This window comes from Rhodofomes roseus, assembly GCF_022264815.1.
Source record: "Rhodofomes roseus strain CIRM-BRFM 1785 chromosome Unknown C8Q71scaffold_41, whole genome shotgun sequence".
Classification (NCBI taxonomy): Eukaryota; Fungi; Basidiomycota; class Agaricomycetes; order Polyporales; family Fomitopsidaceae; genus Rhodofomes; species Rhodofomes roseus.
This window is the reverse complement of record NW_025952997.1, coordinates 1-16434: the sequence shown is the minus strand read 5'-3', so window position 1 is coordinate 16434 and position 16434 is coordinate 1. Positions and strand designations below refer to the sequence as shown.

Sequence of the window (16434 nt, the reverse complement as noted above, 5' to 3'; positions counted from 1 at the left end):
TGACTCATTAATCAGGACTCAGGGTCTTCGTTGATGCTGCTTCCGCGAAGCTTGCGGCGGTCTTTGCCAGGTGGATTTTAAAATTCAGGGTCGACGACGGCTGAACGCTTGGTACGTTACTGCGATGTTGCCTGCCGCTCCCAACTCTATCATCAGCGAGATTGACGACCCGCAGACCCACTTGCCCGATATTGCTCCAATGGTGGGCTGGCCCGAGACTGCAAGGAAGGCGGAGATTGCTGGCATAGGTGAGGGCGAAGCCACTCAGACTATCCTCGACGAGGCAGAATTGACGCCGCATTCCCGAGCGTGAAATATCAGGAAATATCTCGCTTATGCTTGATCTAGCGATGATGACGCCCTAGACATCATATTCAGTCGCTTGAACAGCCTTTAGATTCAATGGGCCACAAATCCGATGGGAGCATCCACAGATGCTGATCGTGCGAGATGGAAGTCGACCCGCGCCGCATAGCTTCACTGATAACTTGGGCTCCTCTACGACGTAGCCACTAGCGAGTTGTGGTTCGAGTGGTCATTCTGCGACATTCGAGTGGTCATTCTGCGACATGTGGAGCGTAGGACTTAGGGCGGTGGCGGGCGTAAGCACGATGCATGCATGCATTAGGCTCCAGATGGCAACATGTACAATCGGGGACCATGCCTACATTCTTGACCGTCGACGTTGCTGCTTCCGCGGTGAGAATCCATCCTTTCAAATTTCCTCCCGGCTGATTGGTATCCAGGACAGAGAAGCTCTAGTAGATGGTTTAGACCGCAAGGACAGGCCTGAGCGTCACGAGTGGCACGCACCCGGAGGCGATCTCGACAAGGCTAGTCTGGTCATGGAATCAACAATATTCGGAGGAATTTGACCTGCGCGATACAGGCTATCACAGTGGCAAACTTTGCTGAAAATAGCTTTCACGGTTATATTGGAGTCCTATCCACCTTGAGACGTTTGCGGACGTCGACAAGAGGCCGATTTGGAGCAGACATATGTAAGCACCGGCATATGGTCTACTCAATCGCGCCGTTTGCTCCCGCGCGTAGGTTCACCTACCTCTAACGTCCAGTTCTACGTTGTCAGCAGATCACCCAGGCATATAGTGCCGACTACACCTGCGTTGAAGATCCGGGCGCACAGTCATCGGACGCGGCTGTTAACACGTTTTCAATATGCTCCGGGGCCATCATATCGGCGGAAAAGCCACAAAGCGAGGAGCCTCGTGTAGGTCACCGTGAATGGTCGACACGCGTTCAAGACAGCGACCGGACCGCAATCTGGCAGCTGTAGGCTTCGTATCTGCGCAGTACTAGTGCGGCGGCGCGCCCGAGCCTGCGCCGCCCCTAAGTTACTAGCCACAATTCACAGGCTGCCCCTAGTTAACACGAGTGGCCCGCGCATTGAAAGCAAGCCCGCAACAAAGAAACCGCAACAAAGGAAGGCGTTGTTTTGTCTCGTTGCTATACGGATCCAACCAGAAACGAACAAAGAACAACAGTTCCAAAAAAGGCAAGTGAGGTGGCGGGCGATACCCGAACGACTTGGCCACAGCCCGAGAGCCACAATGCATCGAACATAATAGGACGTCCCCAAAGGAGCGCTTGTGCCTGTCCTTCTCTGCTCTACCTTGTCTGCTCTACCTCGTCACGTTAAGTCTCTTGCATAGAAGCCATGGCGAACATTAGGACGACAGCAAGATACTGTGCTCACCGCACGAACGATCATATACTCAGCGACGAAGACGGCATGTCAACGGAACCCGAGCAAGAATCAAGTGTAGAACCGGAAGATCGGGAGAAGCCAGCCAACTACACCAGAGCGGCGAGCGTCGAGCCCGAGGGGGGCGAGGGGTATGTTGGTCCAGAGACAAGCGTTGAACCTGGCGAAGATGAAGACTCCGAGCCGGATGAGGAGGCTGAACGTAATGTCCGGAGAAACTACGAGAGGGCAGCAAGTGTCGAGCCTGAAGAGCATAACACTCCAGCGCGCTATCGACGGGCGACAACTCTGGAACCTAGTTCTCTCCGCCTCACAACAATGCACGACAATCTGGACTTACCCGAGCCCCTCCGACCTGCACCTCCTCGACCGAAATACCGCGTGAAGGACTTCATCAACGTGCGAGATACACGTAAGATTCCACCGTCGATCTACCAAGCAGTATTGAAGGCGCGTGAGGAAGAAGCACGTGAAGGAGGGTCGCAAAGTGTATGGCTCCAGCGGGTGGCCCTGCATTCGGCTGGGCTTCCGACGCTCTTGGAAGGTCTGCGGCAGCGAGGAATCTCAGTTGTTGGGCGAACGACTCGAGTCGGAGGTGACTGATCCTAGCCAGTAACTCAACTTGATAGGCACTGAGCATGTGTCTTCTGCAGCACTTGACGAGCGTATGCACGATGCAACAATGCTCGACGCGCCCACCATGTACAAGATGACCAAGAGGGGCTTTGTCGACGAAGCGTTGCTGCTGACAATTGAATATGTCGTGAACGAGAGGTAAGCGGTTGGTTACATTCAGGCCGTAACTGGACTCACCGTCAGTGTAAGCCCGAACATCCGAGATCGCGCTACGTTGCGTCATATGGTCCTAGAACGCTTCGTGAGTGTGGCCTTGCACTCCGCCTTCGCAATTGCTGATGAGCCGCCAGTTAGTGGATATGGGTGCGAGCATAGCTGGTCGCAGTCGAACTGGCCTACATTTCACATATTTGAGCCCCGCTCTTATGGGCAATACTGAGCTGATGGTCGAACAGGCTTTAAGACTAGTCAAGTTGTTCGGAGAAAAACACGACATCGCCGCTGATCGTCTGGTAATCTCGGTGAGTCAAATCAAACACGCACCGTGTGATGTTACGACAACGTGTCTCGCAGATTCCAGCTACTACAAGCGGCATGTACGCTGCGAAGTGTCTCCGACACGATCATGGAATCCGCACTAATCTGACTCTTGTATCGAGTGTGATGCATGCCGCAGTGTGTTTGGAAACCGGGACAAACATCATCAGTATCGACCACGAAAAGGTAAGTCAAGTGACAGCGTACGTTCTCTGTGTAGGCTCACAGTCTCGCAGTGGTTTCACGGGCTGAAATCTTGGGCGGCCAGGACTGAGTCTACAGCTGGAAATGCGACGCGTGACAGCATCTGGAGAGACGTCTGGGCTGTCGGGGCAGCGCCTAGAGAGATCAGAGCAATATGTACATTGCTCAAGCAGCATAGCCCATCGACCCAGCTGCTAGTCTCCAATATGCGTCAGGTAACTCGCCTTGTTTACGATGTTCACAGATTACTGACAACCAGCCAGATCGACGACTTGGCATTCCTACCGGATATCCACGGAGTCGTCTTGAAAACCACCGAATTAGAGGGAGCGAAACTGTTGCGGCTGCCATTCCATGCGAATCCTGACCCGGAGGCCGTCGCCAAGGCACAAGAGATACGGTTTCCGACCTCCTACCTGTCGGACGAGGAAGCCTCCTTGACAAGCCTGCCTCAATCAGAGAAGGACCACCACGTGTCGCGGTTCATCGTCAGCAACGAAGCCCAACAATTGTTAGCGTATCAGCGACAGTTGGAAGAGAAGGTTGAAGAAGTACTGGCGTACCGCCTCTGGATTCGGGATTTAGACCCGCTCGAGCTAGAACGAATGTATCAAGAAGATATCTACGCCGAAGACGCACGCCAATTGGAGGAAGAATACCTCAACTTGATCAATTCGCCGAAGAAAGTCGAGGGGCCCAGTCCGCGGACGAATCACGTCGGGTATCGTATGGCGAAGACCACCTGGGACGTGGCTTTCAAAGCTAGATCTGTGGACGAAGATGCCCGCGTCAGAGAACGCTCGGAAAGGTTGCAGCATGTCTCCATGCATACGGGATTCCCCCAACGCACCTAGGCGAGCAGTTCTGCCCGTCGAACAGTCATCCAAAGCTGGTTGGGAAGCCATCTGCAGATTTCGATTTGTGGGAAGAAACAGGATTCCTGCGATCATCGGCGGGGGTATTGCATCGTTGGCTGTACATGCAAGTTATTGTGTGAAGTGCTGTAGGCTATCAAGTTTGGGTTCAATCGTTATGCATGTTCCGTTTCGACCCTTCTCCGACAGCCTGCGAGGATTATGCGGTATATCATCGAAGAAAGTCAGCTGTGCCGATCGAGTGAGACGGATGCTTCACGCGGGAGTTGTCGAACAGCGGTCCTAATTGAGAAGAAATCAGTGGACGATGCGTTCTACGAGTTCATGGTCAGACCGAAAAGCCATGTCAGCATCGAGACACGGAGATCTAAACGATAAGATCGCCTGCCACGCGCATTCCGCCTGTTCGAAAACTTGCAAAGCTAGCGCGTTTCGGGAGACTGGTTCCCAACGACGGCAGCGACGGTCTCCCGCAGAATCACCATTCGAGTGGGCCCTTGAGACAGCATGGGATTATTGGGGAGCGGAGCGCTCTGACGTCTCGTTCCTAGACACCTGCGCGGCAAACGGCGCGACTAGCGCAATATCGGTCAGGATTCCGAACATAGTAGCTAGCTCTCAGGCCTCTTGGGTACGCGGACGTGACGCCTGGTTGTTCTACGCTGCAATCTGGCCTGGAACTCGAAAAGTCTAGAACACGGGGATCTGCTGCGAGGACTGGAAACGTACGGTAGTTTCTAGTTGCACGCGACGGCGCAGCCTGGCGACGTCTTCAAGTCTGTGCAACCGGACAACGAGGAATGTTAGTTCTTACACCCGACTCCGACGCCACAGAAGAGAGGGTACGTTCCACGATGGATGTCGCAGCCTGATAGCTGCGTCTCGATCGTCCGATTCGTTGCCTGTGCGTCTTTCGCTATCCGCTCATTGCACCCGACCGACTTGCTGGATATGTATCGTGCCTTTACCCGAGGCGCCTCGCTCATCCTTGGCTATGCCACAGGAACTCGGTTAGTGACGCTGAGACCACGTACATACGTACCGGAAATGAAGATCAGTTCGATGGAAATGAATCGCCATCGTTCATGAGCATGCGGTGACGATATTGCAGGTCCACACTGAGCGTCTGCGCCAAGTCTGTGCTCAAATTAGTGTGCTAAAAGAAGAGAATTTGATGAGTGACTGAGCACATCGAAGCGATGTACTGAACAAAAAAGACGCTAGGCCTTTGTGTCGCGCGGCGGCCAGTGCGACTGAAGTCGCGACCAACACCGACAAAACAGAGAGAAGCGAAGACTGCAGCACATGGTGGTCAAGGACATAAAGTTGTCAGTCGAGCGTCGACGTCCCCTGTGACGCTGCGCAAACGTCACGTGGTACATAGTAGAGCGCGTCCGATTTGGGATCGTGTCTTGCAGCTTGCCTCTCACCGCGATGTCTCAGCCTCCCCTTCGCCTCAGAAAAGCGCAAGTCGCGAAGACAGCGATTCCAAAGACATTGGACCCCCAAGCCGCTGCGAAACAACCTCGAGCTGATCCTGGACCTACGCCGTTCTTTCCCCTCGCGCGGTATGCCTCTGTGACCGGCGTGCACACCTGCTTGCTGGGCTTCACCGCGCTGTATCTGCCGCGCTCTTCTCTGTCATTCTTTACATCTCTCAACTTCTTTGAGACTGGTCCGGAAAGCACGGCCCCGAGTGGCGAGGCACCTCCGGACGCTCTCCATCTGCTGACCAGCAATCCCGCCAGTACGGTCTCATGGCTCTGTGCGGGAGCATTGCTCCTGCAGCCCTGGTGGGCCGCGTGTATCAAGTCGTGGTCGCGCGAAGCGAGCCTGCAACTCAAAGGTGGCAGGGACGCGGCAGAAGTGAGCAAACACAAGTTAGACCGGAGTGTGCTCAATAGCCAGCGAGTCGTGGTCAGTACCCACCGCGTAAGCACACGGGCATGCGGCTGACGCCGTCCTCGTATCGCGGGTTGTACAGGATATTAGGCACGCGTCCCTGACGACATTCGCTGCGTCCCTGGCGTTCTATGTGATTATCGTGCTCTTCGGGGCACCCCTTGCGAGGTAGGTACGCAGGCTTGCCTTCTCAAACCCTCGTCTATCTAAAACCCGTGTGAAGTCATGCTCTGCACACCTACTTCCTCGCGCTGCTTCTCGCGCTACTCATAGCGTGGACGCCTGCCTACATCCTGGGTGCACCCACGCTCGGATCGAGGACCGAAGCATTAGTGATTAGGTTGACTTGGATCCGGCTCTTCGCAGAGCTCAGGTGCGTCTGACATCGCCTCGCTGTATTGACTACCTGCGTATCCTTTCTCACCGCAACCTCATGGTCATCTCCCATACAGACCGAGGACTGCTATCGAGCGCGCCATAGTGTATCCTGCCATAGGGGCCGTATTCGGGTGTTGGTCCGGTGCAATACCGATAGGCCTTGACTGGGAGCGACCATGGCAGGTCGGTTGGCTCCTAACATCTATCGTGCTCCCACTCACAATAGTCCGACAGGCGTGGCCATTGACTTCGGCGTATGGCGCCATCTCTGGCTACGTCGTCGGTTCACTGGCAGCGTTACTCGTGAGCACGGTGCTGTGGCTGGCGGAGACGGACCTCCTTGCGCGTCCGTTCACGTCTGCGAAGCAGCCCAAGAGCCGGCATAGATAGTGCCAGTCAATACATGCCCTGTTGGAGTTGACGCTTTGTGCACCGCTAAGCAACCCGTGCCGCCCACTCGGAGAGGCAGTTCGCCGCTCTCGGTTCAAGTCTGACGCGATCGCCACCTACGGTGCGAAGCCCGCATACAACAATATGCCCCTTTGCTTCTGTCACACTCCTCCCGCCTTTACTAGCGACCGCCTGGCTGGCAGCGCGGCTGACCGATTCGCTTGAAATAGAGCGACCTAGGACGAAACCCAGTCCTCTTACCCATCGCACATCCTCTAAGTATGTCACGTTCTATACATACATTGCGTCTATTCTGGTAAGCTTCGTGCATCCATCCGCAGACTCGACAGCATCCGCCCATCATGAGATCGCAGCGCGTAGGTCGCCGATCGAGTTCGTGAAGTAGGTAGGAACCGTGGTCGATGCGTGGGGGCCGACGACCTCCGACTCGTGGGTGATGCCTGTGGGTGTGCGGTGAGAACGAGTGGCCACGAAGCGTTCTGCGGGATACATACCCGTCAGCACGAGCAGCGTGGAGAGCCCTCCGCGGTTGCCAAACTCGATGTCCGTGTTGAGGCGATCGCCGACCATGATCGCCCGTGTGGGGTCGAACTGGTGCCTGCGCCCTCATCAGCACACAGTCGATCGCGGTGGGCAGCCTGGCCGCGTACTTTGCCTTTATGCAGTCCATCATCGTCTCCGCCGGCTTCCCGATGCTCAGCGGCTCCCGGCCGAGCGCACAGGCGAGCGGCGCGCTGATCGCGCCCGCCCCCGGGAGGAGCCCGTCCGCGCTCGGGTACGTGCTGTCGATGTTCGTCGCGAGGAAGACGACGCCGGGGCGGCGGAGGTAGGTGAACGCTTTGGAGAGCTTGGTGTAGTTGACGGACGTGTCGAGCCCGCAGAGGACGGCGCCGACGTCGGGGTCGGGCTGGAAGTCCTTCAGGTGGAACTCGGCGAGCGTGTTGTCTGCGGGGTCCTGTGCGCTGTGGGTGCGAGCGGACGGGGAGGGAAAGCGCGACTGACCGTGCCGCCGAGGTGCTGGATGCCCTCCTCCTCGAGCTCCTCCTCGAGGCCCTTCATGCCGACGACGTACACCTTCTTGTGCTTCGGCATCTTCATCACCGTGGAGAGGTAGACGGCGGACGCGTATGCGGACCCGAAGACCTCATCCTGGTGCGCGGTACACGGCGGGATCGCGGTGAGAGGACAGCAGGGCACTCACGACTTGGGCCTCCAGCCCGAGCTGGTCGAACTTCTTCTTGTAGCTCTTGCGCGACTTGGTTGCATTGTTCGTGACGAAGAGAATGCGCTTCTTGTGCGTACGCAGGAGGTTGAGAGCCTCGGGCACACCGTCGACTAGGCGATCGCCCTGCCAGAGCACGCCGTCGCAGTCAAAGAGCCAGGTGTCGTATTTGTCGAGCAGACTCTTGTAGTCTTGAGCAGAAGATAGTCTTGCCATCTTACGTGAAGCGTAGCTGGATGGTCTCACAGAGCGACGGAGGCAGGTGCATTACATACAAGGCGCATACATATATCTGCAGCGTCTCTAATAAATCGATCACACGCTGCACGTTATTTATGTATCGATACGTGGTCATGGGTAGGTAATATACATGCATGTGCATATGAACATGGGCTCCGCGGCACCGCACACCAGAGCAGAGGAGGGAGAGGACGATCTACTTCCTGCCCGGCTTCTGCTGCGACTTGATGACCTTCTTGACAATCTTGGCCTCCTCAACGAGGAATGCCCGGAGAATGCTACACACCAATAATTTCAGTGAGACTGCAGGCGGATTAGGAGGAGGAGGGCGTACCGCTGCCTGACGCAGTCACCGCATCTCGAGCCACCGTATGCCCTGCGCACGGTCTTCTTCGTCTTCGACACGGTCGCGTACTGGCGGGGCCGGAGGGCAATGATCTAAAAAGCCTCCGTTATTCGGTAATTCGCATATGGGTGCAGGTATGGGACATACACCCGGCAGCGCGATGCCGCAGTCTCCGCACTTGGGGGCGGTCGCAAGCTTTTTGATGTGGTGGTAGACGAGCTTGCCGCCTGGCGTCTTCACAACCCGTCGGCGGTTGGAAGTGGTGTTGTAGGGGTTACGCTTGCGGAGCGTGACGCGTTGGGCCATTGCGAATGCTACGAGAACTCGATGTCAGTACCACATACGCTTCAGAACAGCATTCACAACTCACCTGAAGCTTGATCTTGCTGAGGCCGGCGCCGACGTTAGTGACGAATGCGGAAATCGCAGGAATGTGTGGCTGGCTTGCAACTGCACAGTACCCGGCAATTGCCGGGGACCCACGTGGGCACAGTCGCGCGCTCCCTGATGCGGCGTGGCCGCCAGACGCGTGCGCTTCCTCGCTCACCCATCTCGCACTGCGACTCTCGTCCCTGTTCCTGAGCCTCGACCCGGATGGCCATCCGACAACCGTGATGAGCTCGCTAAATCGCTGTATGCTCTCCTCTTTGCCCGGCTTAACGAGCACATCAAACAACGTCTCTGCCGCGACGACTTCAACACCTTCATTGGCCTGTCAGTGTTCGACCTCCCGGGACCACAGAACCTCACCAGCCGGCCGAATTCCCTCGACCAGTTCTGCATCAATTTTGCCAACGAGCGACTGCAGAACCCGATACAGAGGGAGTTGTTCGAGAGCCACGTCGCCGAGTACAATAGCGAGGGGATCTCGCGTTCCGCAGGCGCCCTACTTCGACAACTCGGAATGCCTTCGTTTACTGCAGAACAAGCCAGGCGGTCTGATTCACATCATGGATGATTAGGCACGTCGTCTACCGAAGAAGAGCAATCACACGATGGTCGAGGCGTTCACGAAGCGGTGGGGCAACCACTCGTCAGTCAAGGCATGTTCCATCGACCGCACCGGTTTCCCCACGTTCACCGTCAACCACTTCGCTGGCCCCGTTACCCATTCCTCGGAGAGCTTTCTCGAGCGCAATCTCGAGGCACTCAACCCCGACTTCGTCTCGCTCCTCCGAGGCACGAGTGCGGGCGAGGGACCCCCGGCGGACGGCTCCGGATCGTCCAATCCCTTCGTCCGCAGCCTGGATCTCGCGACGACGACGAAGCGGGAGATCAGGACGAAACTGGAGCAGCGCTTTTGGATGGACCTGTCGGCGCGCAAGCGGGTGGTGAACGAGGCGATTGACCGGGTGCTGCTTTCGCGCGCGGGCTGAGCAGTGAGTGGACTGGATTTGCATAGACATGGACAGGATTGACTGCATATTTCTCGGAAGTTGGCTTGTTCTTTTCTCCTTTTCGTGGTACGCTCGCGCATCGGATTGTTGCTCTCTCGCTCATGCAGAACGGACCTCCCACGGACTGGACTCATGTACTCTGCTCGCATAGCTAGTATTTCAGACGCATAATTTCTAATGATGCCATTCCCTGCACCGAGTGCAGGCCTGTTTCCACGCTGCCGTCGATGTTTCTGTCCAAGGCTTAGATAGATGGGCACCGCCGCGGACTTTGACCATGAGGACCTCGGCGATGGACAGCGGTGGCGCGGTGGCAGCCCAACAATAAGTAGCTCTGCCGCATCGGTCGACAGCCCCTCTGAGATCTCAGCTCGCCGCCTGCGCTGTCCAACCTTGTCTTTGTCTGCTGCGGCAAGCGGTGCACGCCCTCCGCCACCCAACGAGCAACGCGCCGCAGTCGCACCTGTACTCCTTCTCCACATCCTCACCGCTTCCCGCCCGCACCTGTACTACCTCCAGCGCCTCTGCCAGTGACAAAGGCTCAGGTACCTACCGGCATAACGTGTTTTGGCCCGTCACTAGGCCATAGCTGCACTATTTATCGCTACCCGACGACTGGCTAACGATGAACTCACGACCACCCCCGACACAAGGTACCTCGCCCCCTCCGCGTGCTTGCAAGCGACATACTGAGAGCCTCCGTTCCTGCGACCCCATCTGTATCTCTCACAACTAGGGCCATCCATGGTTCTCCGGCGAGCGTACGCATACAACTTGCGGCCGGTAGTGGGCGCTGGTGAGTGAAGCTGTCTTGAATTCGAGTGGTCTGTCATGAACACATCGGCGGTGGCACACAGTTGCGCTCATAGCCGCAATATGGTCGTTGCTCGCGTGAGTCGTTCTTCGTTTCGCATCCTGAGCTATTCGCTGACGGGATACCCACTTGTAGATGCGTGAGTCTCGTCTTCTCCGCTCTATGCGCAGATGGTCACGCAGCACGTCATAGATTGGGTCGTTCCGCAGTGTAACAGCAGACAAGCATTGTAAGTGACCCGCTGGCCAGCCTACACCATCGTGTATTCATGCGTGGCTCTCCGCAGACGAGGCCAACAAGCTCGCAACCTTCGCCGTCGTGCTGGGTATCATATACGCTGTCGTCACAGGTATCGAGGCATTCGGCGTCATGGCCGCTATTTCGGTGAGCATGGCGAGTCGTCCGAGCCCCGGCATCAGTATTCATGCATATGCAACAGCAACGGCTATGGATGGCACGGATTTACGCCTTGCTGTCCGTTGGCTCTGCGCTGGCAGCCGTCGCGGCTGGGTTCATGCGGGTCATTGTACACTTCACCTTGAAGGTCAGTAGTTGTCACTTTGGATAGCGTACCGGGATCATAAAGGTTCTGTGGACAGAACGACCTGATCAACGAATGTACACGAATTGCAACCGGTGATGTTGTCGTCTACGTGAGCACTGACAATCATACAATGAGTTCAGCCTTTGGTCAACTGATTTCGTACACAGGAATACGGCTTCTGGGGCCCAACGTTCGACACGAAGCTCAGTGCCGGTCAAGCCAACGATTGTAAGTCGTCGATGGTCTCTACGCATATACCTACTCCGCCGGTTACTTACACCCACATTAGACTGCAAAGGCATCTGGAGCCACGACTCCGCTGTTGAAATCATTTCGCTCATCATCGAGATGCGTACGTCGCTCCCATTCCGTTAACGACTTCCCGCTAACGCACTTGCAAACGTAGTCCTCGCGGCGTTCTTCTGCATGCTCTCCTTCGCCTACTACCACCAACTCCTCGACCCCACCAGCGCCGCCAACGTCACGCGCCGGCCCGGCCCGGCCGCCGTCCCCCCGCGCGACTTCGACGACGGCGCGGGGGCGGGCGCGCAGGGCTTCCCCTCGCACTACAACCCGCCATACCTCGGCTACGACGCGCCCGCGCCGCACGCCGTGCCCCCGTACGACGAGGCGGACGGCGCGAAGGGCGACCTGCCGTACGGCGGCGCGAAGCCGCCGATGTACAGCGAGGACGATATCGCGACATATGGCAGGTACGGCGCGAAGGCGGCGGATCCGTTCGCGGACTTTGACGAGGGGAAGCCAAGGAGGGAGGCGACGGGCGAGCGGGGCGAGTTCGTTTGAGCGCGCTGGCGCGGGGCGTGTCTTCCATTCAGGTCGCCTTTCGTTCGTTGGTCTCGTTTCGACTCGTTGGTTTCGTTCCGCTTCGTTTCTCGTTCTCCTCTCTTCCGCCGGTTTGTGTTCCTGCTCTCACGCACGTCATGCCACGCTGGTTCTTCACGACTCGATCACGTCGGACATCGTCACGCCCTGTTAACGTTCTGAGTTTACTCGTTTCTTGAGCGCCCCTCTGTAGCCGCTGGACTTTCACAGTAGTGTAGTGTATTCTATATACTTTTCTCGTTTGCACCGTCAGAGCTTCACATCGTGAACAAGAGGACTGAGCAGTGCGGTGTGCTGTTGACAACGTAGTCTACGCTCTGAACAGTCAACGCATGACGTTGGAAGTCTACACCCCGGGAGACGTTCTCCGCCGAACTCTTGATAATGGGAAAGGCGAGGGCCAACTATAGCGTTGTACACGCCCATCTGCCAGCGCACTGCCGACGGCCAGTAGCCCCTGTCGAACAGTGTCTAAGCAGATGATCAGTTGCGGCCACAAACGTGTTCTAGGCTGTAAGTTCAAGTGTCCCAAGTGATGCATATCCGCCACACCCTCCAGGCACAGGCGCACTTCAACGCTAGCCCATCCGGAGTAGCTCAATTCCTCACTACTTGTAGGATGCAACTCATTGTACAAAATCGGCTCAGTCTGAAGAGGAAAGCGAACACGCAGTGCTTTCACAGTAACATATAAATAACCCATAGATAGTCCGGGGGCACCTCAAGCATGTTATGGAAGTATATTGCCCAGAACGCAGCGTCGGCGGTCAAGCAGTCGGGCGGCATACGCTTTCGCCATAACCTAGAGTCCAGAACCGCCATATCATATCATTCGTGCTTGATACTTCTATGAGCTACTCTCATCGGACCGCGGCTGATCATCGGAGACACAGCCAGTGATAGCGGAGGAATGCACTCAAAGAGCGAACACCACAGCGCCCATCGCGGCCAGGCCCACGAAGGCGTTGACGGCGTTCGATGTTGCCCCGCTCGCTGAGGACGTGGCGGATGCAGAACTGGAGCACAGAACGGACGTGAGACCCGGGGCGCGGCTAGACGAACTCTATGGATGCACTTACGCGGACGACCCAGACTGCGAGGCGCTAGTACCCGCTGAGGTTGCGCTGCTGCTGCTCGCCGAGCCCGATGCGCTGCCCGTCGAGGAAGCGGAGATGGAGCCACTCAGAGTCAACGACACACCCTAACGGGACAATATATTGAGCTCGTCTGTACTTGATTTGACGCATGAGGACATACCGCTGCTGCGCACAGTTCTTGAGCGGCCTGCAGCGCGCTGCTCAGGTCGCTGGCGGAGCAGGTGCTCTCGGCGCAAGACTCGACGCTGTTGACGAAGGCCGAGCTCGAGCAGAGACACTGCTCGTTAGTCGCACTGCAGCCGCTGGTGTCAGCGCTAGTGATGCAGTTCTCTGCGCAGGCTGTAGAATGTAGGGTGTCAGCGATCCGCAACGCAGTCGTCAGTGGGACAGAGGGACATACTAGGCAGATTCTGTCGTTTGAAGAGACCCGTCGCGGACGTGGTGGCGAGGCTGGCGGCGAGCGCGATGAAGGCAAGTGCGAAACGCATTCGGGAAGCTGTTTTTAGTGGGAGTTCAAGTGCGGTGATAGGATGAAGCCGAGTATGGTCTCGATGAAGAGCGACCTGAGAGCGAGTATACCGGGGCAGACTGTTTATGTAGATGCTACTCTCCGGGCGGCAGAAGCGCGGTAACAAAAGAGGTGGATGAGAGAACTGTTCATCATGATAAAGGAATTAGATTCAGACCTTGAAATCCGGAATGAACGCCCTGGTGCTAGAATGTGATGCTTCTGCCAGCGTTCGCTTCCAACTGAACGCGGATTCGGCCTTGCCATGGACCACAGGATCGCATGAGTCGTATGCAGCCCAGCATGGGAATGCCTCTCATCCAATCGAAGACGGTCAGAGGTTCAGGGCTTGTTGAACAAGTTCATCGTTTCTGTGCGGCAGGAACATGATGATCATGATTCAAGTTGCATTGGTGGTTCGTGTTCGAAGTAGTGAGTGCCAGTACTTGGCTTGTCACAGCCACGTTGTATCACCGTCAGGCGGGTTAGGTATCATCTGCCATGTCCTCGTAGTTAGTATGTATGAATGCATTAATCAATAGAACATACCAATACGAAACTATACGCCTCAGTACTCAGTAGTACTCAGTTCCGAAGTGAAGGACTGCGTTCACGTGACCTTCCCTTTGAGGACGGCGCCGGGCAGCGCAGCGGCGCGTCGCACTGCCAACTTGCTGCCAACTGGCATCTGCAGCTCCGAGCTCACTGATGCAATTGGGACTGTTCATATCATATCGGGCGCGACAGTAGGTTGTACCATTCGTGTTCGTGTTCATTAATTAATACGCTGACGCTCTCGTGGTTCATCTCATACAGGCCCTGCCTGCGTAACAAACGACTCCAGGGCCGTTATGTTGATACCCTGTAGAATACGGTCGGTCAAGTATACTTGCAACTGTAGCAGGAGCACCTACGACACTATTGCAGGCAGCGCCAGCATGTCTCGTGTATTCGGCAACTTCCCCTGGGGAGCAGGTGGCTTCAATGCATCCGTATAGGCTTTCTGCGAACGTTTGGTCACCACACAGGCACCTCGCATCTGGGATCTCCATGCTGCAATTGCCGTAGTTTGCCACTTCCCAACAGGAAACTGCACAAGCTGGTCGAGCCCTAGTCAGTGAATATGCGTAGGAAAGATACGTAATGCTCACTTGGTATGGTTTCCATTAACAAATCTCTGATTCCGCAGAATGCGATTAGCTTGTGGTCATGGAATGCGTTACAGATTAGGTAGGTCGCTGAGAACGCGAGAATTGTGAAGATAGGGTGCATCATCGCGGAAAGCATGAGATTGTCGGCTCAGAGTCGGGACGCGGCGTTGAAAGGTTCTTTGAAGAAGGCGTAAGGCGGTCGATCTGGCGAAGCGGATGGTCAGTGTAGTCCCTTTCCCTGCCGGACAATTCAGCTTATGTACGCTCGCGCAGTACTGCGTGTCAACTGGGGTTGGAAGGCTAAGCAGTTCCTCGACATATGGATACATATTGATTTCGATGGCTCCGTCACGGATGGCACTGCGAATTCATCGGGACCGTAAGTATCGATCAACCGCAGTGTCCACTTGTGTTCGTTACCTGTACGAAGCTCATGACGGCTCTCTGCTGCTTGTCTCTAGGTGATCGCAGCGCAGCACGTAATGCCATAGTAACCCACCGGAACCGACCTTCAAGACAGTGGTGCAAGAGGCGATGAGCAGGCCTGACGTTCCACTCCGTGCATTCATTGTCCACTCTATCCTGCACTGCCACGTTGGTCGTCGAAGCTGTTGTTCCGACTCTTACATGGTAGCAGTTGAACGCTCTACCGGCATTGGCTCGACAGTGGGTGACATTCAGTATCTTGCACTGCCGCAAGGCCTTTTGACCAGCCTGAGCACAGCAGATGTGTACATGCCCGAGACACACCCGAGGCGGAAGAGGGACATCCATCATAGGCCCCGCAAACATGGGGACGATTCTGGATGAGGGGCCATGTACGCCCGAGCCAGAGGTAAGTAAGCTCTCACCTGAAGTCGATAACAGCGACAAAATCCAATCACAGACATCGGTGCATGAGGATGTTCAGCCCTCTGTATCTCAGGCTGGTTTTGGGTACCGACGGCAATGCACTCCACAGATGTTCGATGCGGCTTGGCTTCGACCCGCCTGAGGCTGCGTTGTGATCATCGTGCAGGGACGTGGGCCAAAATCAGAGATGAATCAACGAGTGTAGTTGGTTACTCGCTTGCCAGATCGAACTACGACGTCGTAATAACCTGCGGCGCCGAACTGATCATGACATCTCCTTCGCACTGTTGGCCAGTAGTCAAAATGATGAAGTACGCACGCCTCACTCCTGACTCTCACCATCATTGTCACAGGTCTACTCCAAAACTGTAGCGTGCAGTCGACGAACGATATGATCCTTGGCTATCGGGCCGTGCTTTCAGCATCGGCCACCCGGTGCTCCCAATGAACTGACTGCTATGCAGAGCCAATCACGTTGCGACAGGCGATGTACATATTCATACATGCGTTGACCGTACTACCCGACACGCTTTTACAGGCCCTTGAAATCATCGAGCTTACCATTGCACGCCTCATACTCGAAGTCGTAATCGGGCTGGAAGTCCCAGTACAGGACCTCAGGATCAGCGGACGTCTTAAAATTGTACGCCGCCTCCTCGGGCGAGATTTCGGAGACCTTCTCACCCCTCGCCTCGCCGGTCATGACCTTCAGCTCGATGTCGCAGCTACGCTCCATCAAGCCGAAGAGGTAGCAAGCCTCGTCGACCGTCTTCCCGACTGTCAGGAGACCGTGGTTCATCAGGATTGCACC

At 56.1% G+C, this 16434-nt stretch overlaps 8 protein-coding genes across 8 annotated transcripts; 4 read left to right on the top strand and 4 right to left on the bottom strand.

Moving 5' to 3' along the window:
* Positions 1-1753: 1753 nt before the first annotated feature.
* C8Q71DRAFT_911944 (uncharacterized protein) lies at positions 1754-4201 on the top strand (the record flags this gene model as incomplete). The annotated part of the gene is made up of 7 exons (XM_047929161.1): positions 1754-2321; positions 2380-2500; positions 2552-2603; positions 2653-2823; positions 2876-3025; positions 3076-3258; positions 3307-4201. The coding sequence occupies 7 exons, from the start codon at positions 1754-1756 to the stop codon at positions 3895-3897; spliced, it is 1836 nt and encodes a 611-aa protein (XP_047772710.1). The 3' UTR covers positions 3898-4201.
* A 1057-nt stretch (positions 4202-5258) lies between these two features.
* On the top strand, positions 5259-6768 carry C8Q71DRAFT_442131 (GPI biosynthesis protein family Pig-F-domain-containing protein). The gene is made up of 4 exons (XM_047918572.1): positions 5259-5835; positions 5903-5988; positions 6044-6193; positions 6273-6768. Exons 1-4 carry the CDS (start codon positions 5353-5355, stop codon positions 6586-6588), a joined length of 1035 nt encoding a protein of 344 aa, XP_047772709.1. The 5' UTR covers positions 5259-5352; the 3' UTR covers positions 6589-6768.
* Positions 6769-6797: 29 nt separating this feature from the next.
* Positions 6798-8086, bottom strand: C8Q71DRAFT_791052 (2-phosphoglycolate phosphatase). The gene is made up of 5 exons (XM_047925339.1): positions 7811-8086; positions 7612-7758; positions 7260-7564; positions 7104-7207; positions 6798-7049 (listed from the first exon to the last, which is right to left on the bottom strand). The coding sequence occupies exons 1-5, from the start codon at positions 8045-8047 to the stop codon at positions 6949-6951; spliced, it is 894 nt and encodes a 297-aa protein (XP_047772708.1). The 5' UTR covers positions 8048-8086; the 3' UTR covers positions 6798-6948.
* On the bottom strand, positions 8087-8865 carry C8Q71DRAFT_791049 (60s ribosomal protein l34-b). The gene is made up of 4 exons (XM_047925338.1): positions 8788-8865; positions 8565-8731; positions 8406-8509; positions 8087-8349 (listed from the first exon to the last, which is right to left on the bottom strand). The coding sequence occupies exons 2-4, from the start codon at positions 8721-8723 to the stop codon at positions 8268-8270; spliced, it is 345 nt and encodes a 114-aa protein (XP_047772707.1). The 5' UTR covers positions 8724-8731; positions 8788-8865; the 3' UTR covers positions 8087-8267.
* A 74-nt stretch (positions 8866-8939) lies between these two features.
* C8Q71DRAFT_791047 (uncharacterized protein) lies at positions 8940-9932 on the top strand. Its single transcript, XM_047925337.1, has one exon. The coding sequence runs from the start codon at positions 9413-9415 to the stop codon at positions 9791-9793; it is 381 nt and encodes a 126-aa protein (XP_047772706.1). The 5' UTR covers positions 8940-9412; the 3' UTR covers positions 9794-9932.
* A 626-nt stretch (positions 9933-10558) lies between these two features.
* C8Q71DRAFT_728201 (uncharacterized protein) lies at positions 10559-11976 on the top strand (the record flags this gene model as incomplete). The annotated part of the gene is made up of 8 exons (XM_047921934.1): positions 10559-10610; positions 10672-10705; positions 10838-10857; positions 10915-11012; positions 11068-11172; positions 11340-11400; positions 11462-11524; positions 11579-11976. The coding sequence occupies 8 exons, from the start codon at positions 10559-10561 to the stop codon at positions 11974-11976; spliced, it is 831 nt and encodes a 276-aa protein (XP_047772705.1).
* Positions 11977-12824: 848 nt separating this feature from the next.
* C8Q71DRAFT_441925 (uncharacterized protein) lies at positions 12825-13705 on the bottom strand. Its single transcript, XM_047918570.1, has 4 exons — positions 13513-13705; positions 13273-13451; positions 13095-13216; positions 12825-13031 (listed from the first exon to the last, which is right to left on the bottom strand). The coding sequence occupies exons 1-4, from the start codon at positions 13598-13600 to the stop codon at positions 12932-12934; spliced, it is 489 nt and encodes a 162-aa protein (XP_047772704.1). The 5' UTR covers positions 13601-13705; the 3' UTR covers positions 12825-12931.
* A 2110-nt stretch (positions 13706-15815) lies between these two features.
* C8Q71DRAFT_728199 (uncharacterized protein) lies at positions 15816-16422 on the bottom strand (the record flags this gene model as incomplete). Its single annotated transcript, XM_047921933.1, has 2 exons — positions 15816-15907; positions 16185-16422. The coding sequence occupies 2 exons, from the start codon at positions 16420-16422 to the stop codon at positions 15816-15818; spliced, it is 330 nt and encodes a 109-aa protein (XP_047772703.1).
* Positions 16423-16434: the final 12 nt, after the last annotated feature.